The sequence below is a fragment of the Myxocyprinus asiaticus genome, chromosome 18 (genome assembly GCF_019703515.2).
Source record: "Myxocyprinus asiaticus isolate MX2 ecotype Aquarium Trade chromosome 18, UBuf_Myxa_2, whole genome shotgun sequence".
Lineage (NCBI taxonomy): Eukaryota > Metazoa > Chordata > Actinopteri > Cypriniformes > Catostomidae > Myxocyprinus > Myxocyprinus asiaticus.
In genome coordinates, this window is record NC_059361.1 from 18,609,524 (window position 1) to 18,627,780 (window position 18,257).

The 18,257-nt window shown below is 38.6% G+C and overlaps 1 protein-coding gene across 1 annotated transcript in view; it reads left to right on the forward strand.

The window, feature by feature from the left end:
- sipa1l3 (signal-induced proliferation-associated 1 like 3) overlaps positions 1-18,257 on the forward strand; it is a 142,822-nt gene that overhangs the window by 123,558 nt on the left and 1,007 nt on the right. The window contains exons 10-19 of the mRNA XM_051724372.1: positions 4,711-4,950; positions 5,047-5,223; positions 8,563-8,684; positions 9,421-9,533; positions 10,551-10,996; positions 14,060-14,272; positions 16,043-16,205; positions 16,311-16,503; positions 16,604-16,753; positions 16,947-17,073. Coding sequence (XP_051580332.1) covers positions 4,711-4,950; positions 5,047-5,223; positions 8,563-8,684; positions 9,421-9,533; positions 10,551-10,996; positions 14,060-14,272; positions 16,043-16,205; positions 16,311-16,503; positions 16,604-16,753; positions 16,947-17,073 — 1,944 coding nt within the window. The remainder of the gene's footprint in view (positions 1-4,710; positions 4,951-5,046; positions 5,224-8,562; positions 8,685-9,420; positions 9,534-10,550; positions 10,997-14,059; positions 14,273-16,042; positions 16,206-16,310; positions 16,504-16,603; positions 16,754-16,946; positions 17,074-18,257) is intronic.

Here is an 18,257-nt window from a genome sequence, read left to right on the forward strand (position 1 = left end):
AAATAAAATTGCTGTATATTGTTAATTGTATCTGCATTATTTTGAGTTTCGTGTCCAGCTAAAGTGGATGGGTGAAAAGCCATTAGCCCAGCATTGCTATCAGATTGCTTAGATAGCTCTCATGACTTCAATAAAATCATTCCACTTTGATAAATTATTAAACAGAGAAGACCGTAAAAGACTGTCGGACTCCAGCCTGTCTGAGAGTATTGAGACAAGAGCTTTGACTGGTTCCTTCATTCAGTATGCTGTTGTCTTGAGCACCAGCCTGAGATGTTCCAGACAGCTTTAATTTATGCGTTATCCACTCTAGAATGAGGATCAAATCCCCACATTACTTTTGTTTGTGTTGACGTTTTAGACAATGCTATTTGTGCTTCACGTTTTATACAATTACAATAAAGCCCAGCAAAAATCATGCGGACCAGATCATAAAATATAAATGCTGTCAGTGTTTTCACTTACACTGAATACAAAGACCGTAGCTCGATTACAAACCCTCTATAGGCAGAATTTTAAGAAATATTAGGCACCCCCCCAAACGATTGGCAACTTAATGAAAATTCTGTCAATCCCCATTTTGTTCCAAACCCGTATGGCTTTCTTTCTTTTACGGAACATAAAAGGAGATTTTTTTTAATGAATGTCTAGAATGTCTGTTGTTTAGCGCTAAAACACTGCAAGTTCTCGGGTGAACACGCAAACCACTGTGAATAAGCTTCTCTCATGAACGTGCAACCAACAAGGTTTACACTGAAAGCCGTGCCGCAGAATAAACCAAGCATCTGCTAGGACAAAACACAAATTATGGCTTCTATTGCTTGTCATTTAATTTCGTTGCATCTGCTTGGGACATAGCCTTACAATATTGCATAGTTCATCTTGCATTCCCTGTATTGAAATAAATATTTAGTTTCTTATGCGCTTTGCGTTTGGAGTGCTATTTGTACACTATGATGCATGGAGTTGCTGCTTATGTAAAGCATTCCAGAGCAGTCACTAATGAGGTTCCATTTCAGTTAGGCAGCATAGCAGCTCACTATGTTTTAGAAAGAGTGCTTCTCTGACAGCTGATTGTAGGAACCTCAACTCAGCAAGAGTCGTTCTGTTCAGAAAACAGCAAATTTAAGCTTAAAATGTGGGCAGCAGCACATTTCAGATGTGACAGGGCTCCGGAGACATTCTCATTTTGGAACGATTAATTACGGCTCTCGTGGCAGAATTAATGCGGCTTGTTGCAGATGCCTGCTGGTGTTGAAAACCTATGATATAATTCAAACATTTGATTTCTTTGTTTTTATAGGTGATCCAAAAACATTATAAAACCTGCTCACTGTATGTTCAGCTGAGAGGGAAAAGCTCTTTGTCTGGTGCACAAACACACACACACAGGCACTCACCAGATTTTGAGAACGTTGGCAGACGCCTCAGTTCTCAGGGGAAAAGTGAGTGGGAGTGTTAGAGAGAGAAAAGAGTGTTAGGAGAGGAGAGGAGAGAGGGATGGAACAGTTTACAGATGAAAACAGTGATTATGTGAAGCCTCCCGTTTAGCTGCATTGAAAAGGTATGTTTGCGAGCGCATCTAAACTGCTCAAACTGTAATTATGAAACTGAGAGTTCCGACTCTAAATTCTGTTTGGATGAGCTGCGTTGTAAAATTACAAAAAATGCACACTTGTGAACACACATTCTAAAGCATGCAAATGCACAAAGTTGGCTGAACAAGCTACACTGTTTACATTGTTTTTTGTTTTACAGCAGACAGGATAATGAACTAAGTCTTTGCAGAGGAATTGTTTATTCTGATAATTATTCATAATACATTTAACCAGTCTTTAAGCACACAGCCTGATAAATATGCGCACACACAAATGTATTACAATTCATGCAATGCATAGTGCATGAATGTTAACATCATTTACAATCGCATAACTTTCTGCTGAGTGGCTGCTATTAGTGACTAATTTCTCTGCAGCGTGTCTGATTGCGTGCTAGGGGGACAGGTTTTCTTCTTTGTGGTTAAATTCTATTAGTAAACTCCTTTGAAACATTCTCTCTCACACACATGCATGCATCCCAACACCTCCCATCGACAACGGCCATGGTGTGAAAGAGTGTGTTAATTACATGCTTAGACATGTTTCTCTTTGTGGCTTTCTTTCCCTTTCCCTCTTATATTTGTATCTCTCTCACCCTCTCTTCTTCACCGTTGTACTGTCTCTTTTTGTCGAAGAGTTTCCAGGGAAGCAGATTGCATGAAATTTAAGCCATAAATCTGTGAAAAGAGGCTCAAAATAAATAAATAAATGGGTATTAATTAAGAAATTCATCCTGCGTGAAGCAGAGAGCGGAAAAGGATGGCGTGTGTTTCGAATGCAGACTGTAGATGCTGAGACATGTCTGAGAAGTGGGAGGGTATTACATACAGAGGAAAAAACCTACCCCTCCTTTTTCTCTCTCTCCCTCTCTCCTCTTGTTATCATAGTGAAAGAGAGGATTGGAGGGTTGAGGAAAGCAGTGTGTATGTGTGCGTGTGTATGGTTGTCAGGGTTCGTCTGTACTTCAGTTGTCAGAGCTGCCTCATGGCTCTGCCGCGGACATCCAATACAACAGCATGTTCTACACTTAGAGGTTAGTGACGGGCTTGGAGACAAAGAGAGGACGGAGGGGAGTGCTGGAATTGAATTGATTGTACTGTAACAAAGAATGACAAAGGAATGAGAATACTAGGGCATGGTGATCACAAAGCCAGCAGAGGTTTTGAATGGAAGGATGGATGGATGGTTGGCAGTAAAAGAGGAGTGGTGGTGCTGACAGCACCCTTTAAGTGATGGAATGAAAGACCTTCAGTGCAACGACATGAGGCTCTGGGATTTTCTGGCCTTTGTCCACCCATGGCTTCTGTCTCTTTGGTTTGTGTAGTGTTTCTGTGCGCTAAAGGGTCATTATGATTGGTGAGGGTGTATAGAGCTGTTCAGCTTGTAGTCCAAAAACCTGTAAGAGAATTCAAACAAAAATTAAGTAAATGCATATCATAAGCAGTGTTGGGTAAATTACAAAAAAGTAATCCACTACAAATTACTAGCTACTTCTCTAATATTTATACTCAGATTATTTTACTGATTACTTAATTGAAAAAGTAATCACATTACTAATTACTTTTACTTTCTAAAACAATTTTTTTTTTCAACATATTCAAAATAATGTCTATTTTCTCCTTGTTCATTGTCGCACACCCTTCAGCTGTCACAGAAATGCAAACAGATGTACATATATAAACATGAATTCACATTTTAATTGTATTACAAACAAATAATATATATATATATATATATATATATATATATATATATATATATATATATATATATATATATTTGTAACCCAAGTAATGTACTTAAAAGTATTTACTTTCATTGAAAGTCAGTAACTGTACTTTACTAACATAAATGTTTTTTCTGTGTAGTTGATTTTCCATTTATCCTCCATGCAAATTTCTCCTTTCAGCATGCCTGTGTAGTCTGTCAGGAAAGTTTATTTTCTCATGTGGTCTTCAAAAGCGAGCTTTTGGTGTATTAGTCAGAAGCGCTGTGGAGCCACTGTGTAATCCATTCTCTGCTCTCCTTCTCCTGCTTTCTTTGTCTCCTTTTTTTTTGGCTTTCTGTCTGTTTCTCTTTTTTCTTTCCTGTGGACAGATGATAATGATAAATATGTAATTAGTGCTAAGACAAGCATCAATATTTGATCAAACCCTGAGTATTTAACTTGTAACTCATACCATTTGTGCTATAGACAATAATGACATTTTGACGACATTTTGGTAATCTGACGTAAAGTTTTTGCCTTGCATACGATAAAAGGGACAGAGAGTGAGGGATACATTTAAACTTCCTTATAACACAGATACATTAATGATTTGTTTGGAAAAAGAACAGTCCCTGTGGTGCTGACAAGCTAACTAGGCTTATGTGAGGATGATAAATCTGTCTGATGTGAAGAAACTAAAATCAAAGGACAGTTGGACCTTGACTTGAGTCCTTGTGAAAAAGTGCTGACAGTGGAGGGAGTTTCCAAGACAGTGGGGGGTTCAGTTTCTCATCATCATCAGAAAGCAGAGAGATATTGGTGCTGATGAGAGCATCTCATCCGGATACTGTTTGGCATTCAGTCGGGGTTGGTGTAATGGTCAACAGGGATTCTTGGACTAATCTGCTAGTGAACCAGACCCACTGTACTCAAGAGTTCACACTCAAATTACAGCAGAACCATTTGCTCTAACAATCCCCTAAAAGCTGTAACCTCTCACATGGGATAAAGGGTTTGGGTATGTTTCATTAAGCTGGGGACAACGACTTTAAAACCATCATCGTGATTAATGATCACCCTGACCCCAATGGTTGCCTTGAGGTTTTACGATTCATTTAGATATGAACTGATGACATTTTTCGAGGACTCAAATATAGTATTTAGCAGGAGCATTTTCGCTTATGAGATTATAAATGACAGTACAAAAAAATAAAACGAGAAATATTACAGAATGTAAGATTTTTTTAAAAGTGTGGCGTTAATGTGATGTATTCGTATTGTTTATGTGAATTTACATTGTACTAAAAAAAAAAAACCTCCTAATTTCAGAAGTCCAACACATGCCATTGATATTTACACATTTATTCACAAATAAATCATTTATCCATTTTCTTGTGTGTGTAGGGGCTGCACGGAGGAGTACAGGATGAAAATGATGGAGCAGAAGGGAGAAGCAGAGCCAGTGGTTGCAGGGTATTGCAGTGGACAGCGAACCCCAGTATGGCGCTGGGACAGCCCCCCTGGTACACACAGCTCCGCCCAGCGTTGGACCCCCAGCGGACCCCCACCGGCAGTCCCCAGCCGCACACAAAAAGCTCTGGTCCCCATCCCTTACAGAGAGCCTCAACACATCTCTGCTAAAAGGTATTTCTGCATATGGTTGAAATCTCTGCACTATTGGTCAAATATTTTGGATTCTGGCTCCTTGTTCTCAGTAGCTATTTCCGTCTCCTCCCACAGACCTGTCAGTTACCCAGAGAACCATTACAGTGCGTCGCCAGTTGGCGGGGACAGAGTGTTGGCGTACAGAAACCCTTCGGCTAGTTTCTCCAGTCCAAGCTCTGGGTTCAGCTCCACTGCACTGGGGGTGCCGGGACTCAGCGGACAATTTGTACGCTATAAACCCTCTCCAGAAAGGTCAGTGCTGGTCAGGTTGCCCCTTTTTTGTGTAGATATTACATTGCATCAATTTACCCTGACTGACCTGTCTGTTAGATAATGGTTAATTAACCATTAATTTTAGGCACCATTCTGAGTAAACACTAGTGACTGTTATGCGTGAAAATCCCAGGAGATCAGCAGGTACAGAAATACTCAAACAAGCCCGTCTGGCACCAACAATCATGCCACGGTCCAAATCACTGAGATCACATTTTTTCCCCATTCTGATGATTGATGTGAACATTAACTGAAGCTCCTGACCTGTATCAGATGTACAGGTGTTTCTAATAAAGTGCTAAGTGAGAGTATACATCTCTATATTTTTCTTTTTACTCTGACATCTGTACAAGCATGTTTTTTTGTTTTTTGTTTTTTTCTTTAATCAGGGGAATAATTCCACCATACAATAGGGATGAGCGGATCGATCCTAAAGTATCAATACTTTCGATACTGATGTTGTATCAAAAATATCGATCCTCAGGGGCCTGGGTAGCTCAGCGAGTATTGACGCTGACTAACACCCCTGGAGTCACGAGTTCGAATCCATGGTGTGCTGAGTGACTCCAGCCAGGTCTCCTAAGCAACCAAATTGGCCCGGTTGCTAAGGAGGGTAGAGTCACATGGGGTAACCTCCTCGTGGTCGCGATTAGTGGTTCTCGCTCTCAATGGGGCGCATGGTAAGTTGTGCATGGATCGCGGTGAGTAGCATGAGCCTCCATATGTGGAGTCTCCGTGGTGTCATGCACAATGAGCCACGTGATAAGATGTGCGGATTGATGGTCTCAGAAGCGGAGGCAACTGAGACTTGTCCTCTGCCACCCGGATTGAGGTGAATAAATGTGCCACCACGAGGACCTACTAAGTAGTGGGAATTGGGATTTAAAAATCGATCCTCACACAAAAATATAGATTCTATTTTTTATTTTTTTTTACTAGGGATATTATTATGTGGTGAACATGAACATGAACAATAATAATAAGCTTCAAAGTGAAATAAAAAGGATTAGGCTATATTAGCAAATACTTGTGCAGGATGGGAACTATTTTTTCTTCCTCTTAACATGCATGCTGAAAGACACAAGCGCCCTCACAAGGCTCGTTCAAACGAGGGATCAATGCCTTGTAGAGGTAATGATAGAAAATCAGAGAAACAGTTTCTGGAGTAAATTCACGCTAAAATAACAACATATCTAAAGATGACATTTCTTATAATGAGTTTGTGTGTAATTTTTGTTTAATAAGTAATTTAAAAAAGTAGTTAACCATGGTTTTACTAAAGTAATATTGTAGAAACCATGTTTGTTTGTTTGTGTTTTTGGCCTGAAACCATGGTTTTACTACAGTAATATTGAAGTAATAACCATGGTTAATTGTGTGGTAACTATGGTTTAACTAAATACCATGGTTAAATTATAGTTACTGTAGTGAAACCATGGTTAAATTTTGTAAGGGTAAACAAAACAGAGTCTAATAATTTTCTGTTTTGGCTCACAAATGTAAAAATAAATAAAAATAATGACGAATTATTTTAAGTTACCCATTTTATCCAGAGACTAAAAAAAATTAATAGAAGTATCGGTATTGGTATTGGTATCAGTATCGACGGTATTGGACTTGAAATTATTGGTATCGGATCTAAATGAAAATAAGTGGTATTGCCCATCCTTACCTTACAACCTTTGTTAGACTAGTAGTTTCAAAATGTATATGCAAAAACACAACAAATCAGTGTTTTGATCTGAACCTTTGAAATGGACAGTTCCAAAGAGCTGATTTGAGGAAATTAGTCAAACTTTCTATTGGCATATCAAAGAAGGTATTAATATATATCAAGCACTCTAATATACATGAGTCGTGAGTGGGCGTGAAATGGTCTTACTGGTCTTTAGAAAACAGCACATTAAAATTGCAATATTCAATATGTTGGTTAATGTTATATCACCAACAATATAATGTTGAATATATTATTATTTCAGTATATTGCCCAGCCCTTTTGGAAACAGTGACCCAAAAGAAGCTATGAAATGAATGTCTTCAGGTGCTATTTAACATCATGAGGGGGTGTGACTGATGGTTAATGAGAGGCAGATGTTGAGACATGTATCGGCTTAAGTTTTATTCACCCTTCAGATTTACAGGCCCATTGTGTGTTTGTATGTGTCTATAAAGCAGAGGTCAATGCATGTACAGGCAGCCTTTCAGTGCTCTTAGATCTGTTGTGTGTGTGTGTGTGTGCTCTGTGCTTGCTCGCTGGTTGGCTGCCCTGTTCAACTAGAGAAACTTGTTGTGTATGTGTCTCTTTGTATGACACAAAAGCAACAGTGTGTGTTTGAATGAGACACTATTTTTACCCTTTTGCAATGTTTCCCAATCACATCATTAATGTTTCATACAATGATGAAAGCATATGCTGTTTTTGCTCTTGATAAGTGCTTGTCCTCTCAAAACACCATCCCCATGACAAACCTGAAATATTTATAGAGCTCAGAACAAGCTGTTTCAGGATAACAATTCAGCTGATTGTGTTCCAATATTTCAAAGGCTTTTGCTCTGTAAGATTGTAATGTTCTTTTTTACTCTTGTTTTGTGTGATGGGAGATTAAAACTGTATTCGAGTGTAATGAAGAGGAGTTGTGGTACTGTTAGTCTGTTAGCATTTCACACTGACTGTATTTGTGCTGGTGAATCAGCAGGATGTGCTAATGAGTGCTATTAATAGCCCCATCAGATCCAGCCGTACATTACTGCTCAAATCAACAGGGTGACAAGTGACAACACACTTACCTTGCAACAAACTCAGGATTCTGTGTGTTGTGTGAGGCATACTGAATTTGAAAGGTGCAAAAAGCGAAAAGATAACTATAAGCCATTTGTAGGATGACTGATTTCACCTAAAAGTGTAATGCTGTGACTCTGTGGCTCTATCAAAACAATGCGACCTTCTAGCCCTACAAAGCAAAATTGGCTCAACCAATAGAGTGAGTATGGAGCGGGACTATTTGTTTGTACAACCCATAGAAGACTAGGGAGTTTTCTGGAATTTGTTTGAAAACAGTGATTATTTTTTCAATTCCATTTGGTGATGCTAGTGGCACAGAAAATGCACACTTCAGCTTTAAATACCTGCTTTAATTTGACATGTTCTATGTTTCCTGTTCTGTTGCTGATGTCACTGGCCAAAGATATTGACGTTTGAAATGTTTAATAAATGGACAAGCAGTTGCCTTGTTGCATGAGTTAGTTGCTTATTAAATTTGAGTATTATGTTATATATATTCAGTACCCAATGTTAATATTTGTTCTGTGTGTGTGTAGGTTTGGATCAGTCCAGCGTTCTCTTCAGCCTTTTGACCCTCATGTTACTGTTGATGTTTCAAGTGGAGAATCATCATCTGGCTTCACTAGCCAAGAGAGCACAATGGAGCGCAACAAGTCGGGTAAACAAACACATTAACACAATTTTTTTTGTTTTTTGTGTGGAATACAAATAAACACTAAGACATTTATGAAATAACATTTCTTTAACAAAAACTGCTGTGAATGATTTTGTGTACCACCTTACAATTTGTGAACACTGCCCTCTGCTGGTGAAAAACATAAATTAGGATGTTTTTTTATGAGTGGTTCTCAACTTCTAAACTTATAGTGTAGCCTAGTAACAGCCAGATTATGCACATGCCAACATGGACATGTTGTGTGACATGCCCTCATCTTCAAAAACCACAAAAAAAATTAAACACATAAATAAATGCAAATTTTAAGAAACCAGACAACATTTAAATACGGATAACATGCAGTGAGGATAAACATGGTTTGTGATGACCGCATTGTGTTTTGTACTCTGAATTATTAGCTTAATAAATATGCATAATAATATAAATACATTTAAATTTGATTTTAGGGAAATTTTATTTTACTTTTGTACTCTAAACAATTGTGTGACTGCACCAATTAATGTCTAAATAAAATTGATTCTGGGTCCTGAAGCAAAACCAGTTGAGAACCGCTGCTTTATAAAACCGTTGGTGATCAGAGGCTGTGAGATGCATGCTGATATGCCATTATCCTGGTGTATATTGACCTATTGACTGACTCTGATAGAGTCTGATTACCAAGCACAATGAAGTGTATCAAACACCCATACCACTTTGTGTTTTTGTGTCTGTTAAACAGAGCCCATGTGGCATGTGCCTGCCTCATCGCGAGGTGTGTCAGTGGGCTCCGCTCAGAGAAGACAGGCCCGGCAGGACGTACCAGGAAAGGACTCTCCAAACCGCCACTCAAAGGTGAGAAGTCATCCTCCAAGTAAAGTTTTAATTGATCCTTTACTTCGCTCCTACCCCCTTTGCTACTCTTGCTTGCTTGTTTAGACAAGCTTTACAGAACGTCCCATAGGAATTGAATGGGAGATTATTTTCAAAACCACGATTTTCAGTAAATTGTTATTCTTGAGGCCAAAGTATACTTCAGGTGTGCGCGTTGCAGATTGCTCCGCACTCAGTATGTGTGAAGCAAATTGCGGCATCAGTACAGCTGCACGACTACATGCCGCCTAGATTTTCTTGACTCGTGCACGCGGTCCTCGGCTGTGCACGTGGCCATTGACTGTACTAAAAGAGTAACAAAGCAGCTGTAGTGCGCATGCGTCGAACACATTCGTGTTCGCTCGTGGTCTGAAAAGTATACTCACAAAGGTAACGTGGTTGGCCGGGCGCGATCCGATCCGGAACGCACAAGAACAAAGTACACCTGGGACTTTAGGTTGGCTGGAATGATGTGGGACATTGCACGGCATTTTTGCCTTTAAAGAAATGGTTAAATTACACTTAACATAATTAAAAACTGCAAAGACTTGAGAATGAGAATCATGGCATATGCTTATCACAGTCAACTTAAAAGATTAAAGACTTAATTTATAGCAATAACAGCTGAAAACATCAGTAAAAGTGAACAGAATAGTTCCTAACATTTCTAAATGTTCACCATTTTAAAGAGATTTAAAAATATTTTAAATTTTGTAAAAGTAAAAATAAAATAAAAAAAATACATAGTATGCATGATCTCTGGGTTCCGTGTCACTATTGTAAGTGCCTAGGCAATAATGTTTTACTGTTTATATAATTTCTGTAAAATTCTGTTTAAACAGTCTAAACACACAGAACATCCATAGATTTACATAAGAAAAATAGAGCAAAAGCTTGTCTGATAATATTGGATATGGTAACAGTTGCTAAGGTACAATTGGTCAGTAGCGATTTTAGGTAATTCTGTCTCTCTTTTCCGCCTGTTCTACTCTCCGTCAGGGTGAGGCACACTACTCCAGTCACTCTAGCAGTAACACGCTCTCCAGCAATGCTTCCAGCAATCACAGTGATGAGCGCTGGTTTGACGGGGTGGGAGGTGGGGTTTCCGGTGCCCTGAATGACCCCTCAGATCCTGACCCTGACCCCATGGGTAAAGGAGGGTCTAGTGACAGTGGCATTGATGCGTCTCTCTACATGCCCAGCCCCAACACTAAAGGACCCAAGCCCAGCCATAGTCATGCAGGAACTCCCCATAAACCCCTACACAACTCTGCTACATACAGTGGCCTGCAGGAGCTGTCAGGTACAGGAGGGAGGGCCACAGTGGAGGGTCTTCGCAGAGAGTCGTCACCCGTCATTCCTGTCTCAGCCAGTCAGAACAAGAACTATCGCACACGCACGTTCCCCCCTCCGGGATCGGCCAATGCAGACAACTTCAAACCAAGGTATGGAGGTCTTGTTTATTCCAATTTGAGAAATATCTACCTTCTCAAACATAACAGCACAACAACACAAACAACAAACAGCAATAATAAATGTATAGCTCTTGAACAGTATAATCTGAGTTGTGTTAAGGCTTGTTCACACAAAGAACAAAAAAGTAAACAAATAGCTGTCGAACGGTCTATTTACACCAAAAGCTAAACAAAAAAGTACTTTGGTCATTTGCATGCTTTACTTCAATGCATCTTTTAGTACAAATTTCACTCATTAATTGCAAAATACAAACTGTCTGACAATATAGATATTACTAGCTTTAATGCAACATCTGACAAAAGCAAAACTGCCAACAACTCACCAGACAATAAAGTTTTCACTCTCTTTAATGTAAAATACAAGCCGTCTGATACAAATATACACAGTGAACTTGCTTTAACCTTTAAAGGGATAGTTCATCCAAAAACACAAATGAAGATTTTTAGAAGAATGTGTCAGCTCTGTAAGTTCATACAAAGTAAGTGAATTAGGGCTGCACAATTAATCGAAATAAAATCTAAATCGCTATATGACTTTGTGCGATTATTAAATCGCAAAGGGCTGCAATTTATTTAAATAAATAAATAGTCTACTCGCTTCAAATTTTTTTTTTTTTTTTTTGCTGCTCTGTCCAGTCTATATTAAGTTAGAGCATTATTACAGCATCTTCAGAGTGGTTCTGTGTGCCACAACTCTATCTCATGCTTAGAGTAACAGAAGTGCTCAGCATTCGGTTCCGTACATGCGCTAAGTGCTTTAAGTACGCTACACCGGCGCATCCTGCGTGAAGCGGTTTTTATTATCATCTACTGCAGCAGCATCTCAGTCTCCACCAGGCACAGGTATCATAATAATAATGTGGAATACAAGATGGGGTATAATTCAAACAATTTTATTAAATGATTGCTGAGCAAACAGCATAATCATTAGCACCTGTGTAATCTAGAAACATGTGCTCTTCCTCCATTCTCTTGTCATTTGTTTACCTCACGAGAGAGCGTGTCGCCTTTATTACACTCCCAGCAGCAACAAGTGAAAGCGGAACTAATATTACCAACATCCAACAAAATGAAAAGGAAGGAAAGTACATATAATAAATCTATATAAAATAATTAGATAAAGCATTGTTAATGAAATATAATAAAATAATGAATACAAATAATTAAATTAAATGGTGACAAACTAACCAAAAGTTTCACTTTAAGTTTAATTACACCAATGGGTTATCAGTTCAACTTCAGTTTGAATTTATTTACAGTAGAGAATAGTTTGTATAAACCTACTTGTTTTTAAGGCCTAGAGTAAAGAGTTTAATTGAATCTTTTGTGTTTATTTATTTATTCAACCAACAGTATTTTTGACAGCAGAAACTAGGCAACTATGGTATTACCAACAGGAAAATTCAGTTAACAGTGACGTTGAGCAGAAAGCTTACATGTAACCAGTTTTGACAGAGCTGCTGATAAAAAGTTAATGATCGGCATCGGACGATTAGATGAAAAGAAAATTGGAGATCGGATGTTAAAATCCTGATTGGAGCATCCCTAATATTCCAGTTGATTGGGTTTCAAAAACTAATGATGATTATTAGTCTGCTGAGACCCTATCACAAAATGGACAAAAGTGGTTAAATCCAAATAATCTGAAACACTATGATATATTGGTAAGTGAGAAACAGATAAATATTTAAGTCCTTTTTTTTTTCACAAATGGATCTACAAAATGCCCAGAAAGTGTCAAATTTTCAACAACAACAAAATTCAAGACAGTTAGAAAATAATAGAATCAAATATTGATATATTTTGATGTTTTATTTTTCATATATCAAAGAGAAAATGCAACAAATCAGGACAAATCTAGAACAGGATTCCTTTCACACTGAAATTGGCTATCAAAAACGTACTGGGCTACACATAACACATAAGATAAGTATTTTCTCAGGCACTTATTGAGTCTAAATAGATGCACAATTTCAGCTGTACACCCAAACGTCAATATTCATATCATACTGTTCATGTGTTGTACTTGCTATAGTTTACTTCTTGTTTCTTCATCAAATGGCAACGTCAAATGTAAATCAGGTCAATCATTGAAACATCAGCACCACCTTGAGTAAGAAATAGCATGTATAATATGTATGTGTACATGCATACGGAATACTGATAATTCACCATTGTTGACAATTCATTGTTGCACAGAAAATAAACGTGATATAGTGTTTATTTGTATGAATATAGTACTCATTTTTTTTGTCATAAAGAAATATATATTCTGTGATAGTAAAATTATATAGATATAAAATAATCATAAAAATATAATTTATGGAAGTGCAAAAAAAAAAAAAAACTACACTCTTACATACCTCGGGTCTCTAATGACCCTATACACTTGTGGTACTTAGCAATTATATATAAAAAAAAAAAATGTTTTTGCGATTTTTGCATTTTTTAAATGTATTATTTTTAAGAGAGAGATTGAAGAATACTCAGAGGTGTGGGCAGAACTGCAAAAAATGGATGAGGCTCAGACAGGGGATGGAATGAGGTTAATGCAGTGAAAAGTGATTCACAGCTTCTTTTTGCACCACTTTGTTTCTGCTTGACCCAAAATCTCATATCTATTTGATCAGTGAGGTTTTTGGCACCATATTAAAATTTAATGTGCTCTCCAAAAAAATAAAAACAATAATTGGTTTGTCGTTGGTCAAATTTTCAGCCATGATATGGATAGGTCCATAATAATGCATTGTTCTGATTCAAAATCTTGTTTGTGCTGAATATTCACTCTTGGTATAAATAAGCCTTATACAGCTTTTGAAGTCATTTAATTAAATATAGATTTATTAATTGTCCTTGCCCTGTTATTCCTGTAGCTATATCATGTTATAAGCAGCAAAGGCTTATTTTGCACAAAAACAAAAAAAAACACAAATAAAGAGTATGAAGTTATTTATAATTCTGTATAATCTTGTGACCAGCTAGCACATATCTGCATATGTATCACATTGTGTGTATTTGTGTGTGGGGGTTTAGGGCCTGCTATACCCCTCAAGGGTATAAGACCCCTGCTGTGGCTGATAAACCCCGGCCTTTCAGAACTTCAACAGTCACACCCACATCAGGCTCCACCCAGCTGTCAAGCTCTGCCCCCAAGTCATTTAGTAAAAGCAAGCATAGTGCATGGCAACTGGAGGAAAGCAGCAATGCATCAAGCAACACCACCAACACTGAAAGCATCAGCAGCAAGTGAGTGTGTTTGTGTGCATATATAGTACTGTGCAAACGTCTTAGGCAAATAAGATGTTTCACAAAAACATTTGTCTTAAAATGTTTATTTATATATTCACCTTTAGTGTCAATAGGAAGTACACAGATGAGCCAAAACATTATGATCATTCACAGGTAAAGCGAATAACGTTGATCATCTCCTAACAAGGCCACATGTCAAGGTCAGGGTAGTCAAAGTGTTGAATGCAGGAGAAATGGGCAGGAGTAAAGACCTGAGCGACTTTGACAAGGGCCACATTTTTATGGCTAGATGACTGGGTCAGAGCATCTTTGAAACGGCAAGGCTTGTGGGATGCTTCCGGTCAGCAGTGGTAAGTACCTACCGACAGTGGTTTGAGGAGGGACAAACCACAAATCGGCGACGGGGTGTTGGGCACCCAAGGCTCATCGATGCGCAGGGCAACAAAGGCTATCCCGTCTGGTCCGAACTGACAGAAGGTCTACTGTGGCACTAGTCACAGAAAATTGTAATGATGGTTACGGGAAGAATGTGTCACAACACAGAGTGCATTGCACCCTGCTGCGAATGGGGCTGCGTAGCCTCAGATGACCCCTGTCCACCGTCAAAAGCGCCTACAATTGGCATGTGAGTGTCAGAACTGGACCTTGGAGCAGTGGAAGAAGGTCGCCTGGTCCAATGATTCCCGTTTTCTTTTACATCACGTGGACGGCCGTGTATGTGTGCACTATTTACCTGGGGAAGTGATGGCACCAGGATGCACTGTGGGAAGATGACAAGCCGGTGGAGGTAGCGTGATGCTCTGGGCAATGTTCTTCTAGGAAACCCTGGGTCTAACCATTTATATGGACGTCAATTTGACACGTGCCACCTACCTAAACATCGTTGCAGACCAGGTACACCCCTTCATGGCAATGGTATTCCCTGATAGCAATGGCCTCTTTTAGCAGGATGTGCCCTGCCACACTGCACACATTGTTTGGGAAATGTTTGAGGAACATGATGAAGAGTTCAGGGTGTTGCCCTGGCCTCCAAATTCCCCAGATCTCAATCCGATTGAGCATATTATGGATGTGCTGGACCAACAAGTCCAATCCACGGCGGCTCCACCTCGCAACTTACAGGACTTGAAGGATCTGCTGCTAATGTCTTGGTGCCAGATACCACCTTCAGGGGTCTTGTAGAGTCCATGAATCAGCGGGTTGGCGCTGTTTTGGCGGCATGCGGAGGACTAACAGTATATTAGTCAGGTGGTCATAATGTTTTGGCTCATCAGTGTATGATTCCCAAACATTAGTTTTGCAAATAGAATATATTAAAAGAACAAAGAGCCCTGCAACATTATAGCATGGCCCCCACAGAGCCCCCCACTGAACATCGTGTCAGTCTGAGATTACATAAAGAGACAGAAGCAATTGAGACAGCCTAAATAGATAGAACTGTGGAGAATTCTCCAAGAAGCTTGGAACATCGTATCTGCCAACAACCAAGAAAAACTGTCCAGGTGTAGCTTGTAGAATTGGTGCTGTTTTGAAAGCAAAGGTGGTCACACCAAATATTGATTTAGCTTTTTATGTTTACTGGACTTTGTGACGTTAAAACTATATAAGGCATTATTTTTGAAGACATCCACACTATGCAACATTTTTCACAAGTGCCTAAAACTTTTGCACAGTAGATGAACCTAAGCCAGAGGTACTTCTTTAGAGGCCATGGACAGACCAAATTAAATCTTGTTCTTGATTTCTGACAAATGCTTGTGCATTCAGGCAGGTGGATATGAACAGTAAGAACGTGTTTGGACAGCCCCGATTACGAGCCTCTCTGAGGGACTTGCGCTCTCCACGCAAATCTCACAAGAGCACCATTGAGGACGACTTAAAAAAGCTCATCATCATGGACAACCCTGTAGAGACATCATCACGGGAAGCGGTGAGCACACCCTGCATAAACAAAAGGAATACAAAACTTTGCTTGTACGCATGGCAGTCAATCAAATTCAGTTCAAACTCATTTGTGTTTGTGCTGACTCTACAGTCTCCTCATCGGACCCTGCAACGCACTTTCTCAGATGAGAGTCTGTGTAGTGGACGGAGAGATGCTAGTTATGCAAGCACGCCTCACTTTGAAGGACAGGTCCCGCCAAGTGATCTTCTCTTCACCTGCACGCTGCCTACACGTCGCCATGGCCAAAACAACAACCACGGAGCCCTCATGCCCAGTAAAAAAGGTGGGTGTCACTTACAAGTCATAGTGCGTGGCTTGATTTTCACTGCTTTCTGCTAATAGCTTTAGTGTAATCTGTCCAAACTGAATTGTCTGTCTTCTAGTACCGTTATCTGCATCAGAGTTGTCTCTAACTGAGGTGAGGGATAAGGTGCCTCCTCTCAGAAGACTGGACCCTGGACTCATGCCCCTCCCTGACACTGCTTGTGGCCTGGAGTGGTCCAGCCTTGTCAATGCAGCCAAAGCTTATGAAGGTATGTGTGTGAGCATGTGTTTGTCTGATTTAAACTTGCCAAGGATCAAACCTGTCAAATTTAGATACTTATCATTTTTTTATTAAATAAAATATTTTCTTCTATCCCAGTTTAATGCACAGAGATAAATATGTGATTCATCATACTAATTATCGAAGTAATAAACTATGTATGTCTGTGTGATATTTTACAGTTCAAAGAGCTGTTTCTTTATTCTCATTGTCTGAGTCTCATGCGGTTGGCAATGAGTTGAGGCCCGTCATCAGCCCGGTGCATTTCCACACGCCACAGACTCCCCGGACCACCCCTACTTTCAGCAGGTATAACACACTCACCCACACAAACTTAAACACCAGTGCTGGGTGTTATCCAATTACAAAGTAATTAGTTAATGTAATGTAATGTAATTACTTTTTAGCCAAAAAAGCAGTGTAGCGCATTACATTTTAAATTCTTGTAATCAGATTACAGTTACTGACTTTAATTACTTTTAAGTACATTGTAGGGGTTATGCTTATTTCTAATATATTATTTATATAGAATATGTTAATTATTCCCCCGTGACAAGTCATTGTGAAGGAGAAATGTGAGGTGCTGTGTGCCTGACAATGAACAAGAAATATAGACATTATTTTGAATTTGTTGAGCAGAAAACTGTTTTTGAAAGTAACTTAAAAGTAATGTAATTAGTAATGTGATTACTTTTCCAATGAAGTAATTAGTAAAGTAATATGATTACAAATTTAGACAAATGATTAGTAATTTGTTGTAGATTAATATTTTTAAGTAACTTAGCTAAAACTGTTAAACACACATGGGGTTGACTTGAAATACTTTTGGGAACTTGACATGTCCTGTGTTGTGACGTACTACATCTAAGACTATTTTAAACAGCATTTTCCCATTTTGTTTTTTTTTGTTTTTTTGTTTTTTTTAATCATCATTATGCAAGCAGCTTTTATGAACACATATTAATTGAGAGACTACATGGGATATTTGTACTTAAAAAATTACAATATACACTGCAGGGCCATTTATAATGACCTAGTGAAGGGAGAAAGGTGATTAAAAATGATGAAAAACTTATAAGAAATGGTGAATATAAGGTCATATTCATATAACCTAAAATGCTTTTATTGTTTAAAAAAACAAAAAAGGTGCATGGACACGTTAAAGGAATGTTTCAAGATCAGTTCAAGTTAAGGTCAATTGAGAGCATTTCATAAGTTCATAAACATTAATATACACACTGTTTCAAAAGTAAAGCCATGAGACATAAACCTTTTACGTGTTAACATGATTTAGTGTGATAAAATCACTTGGAAACCTTATCTGTGCAAAGTTATATCCAATATTACAACTTAATGGTGGTATTAAGTTTAAATTTAGTCATACTAAAATCATGTTAACACATACAATTTTTATACCTTGTGGTGATACTTTTGAAACAGTGTGTATTTTAATGTTTATGGACTGGCCCTATTCACTTCCATTGCAAGTGCCT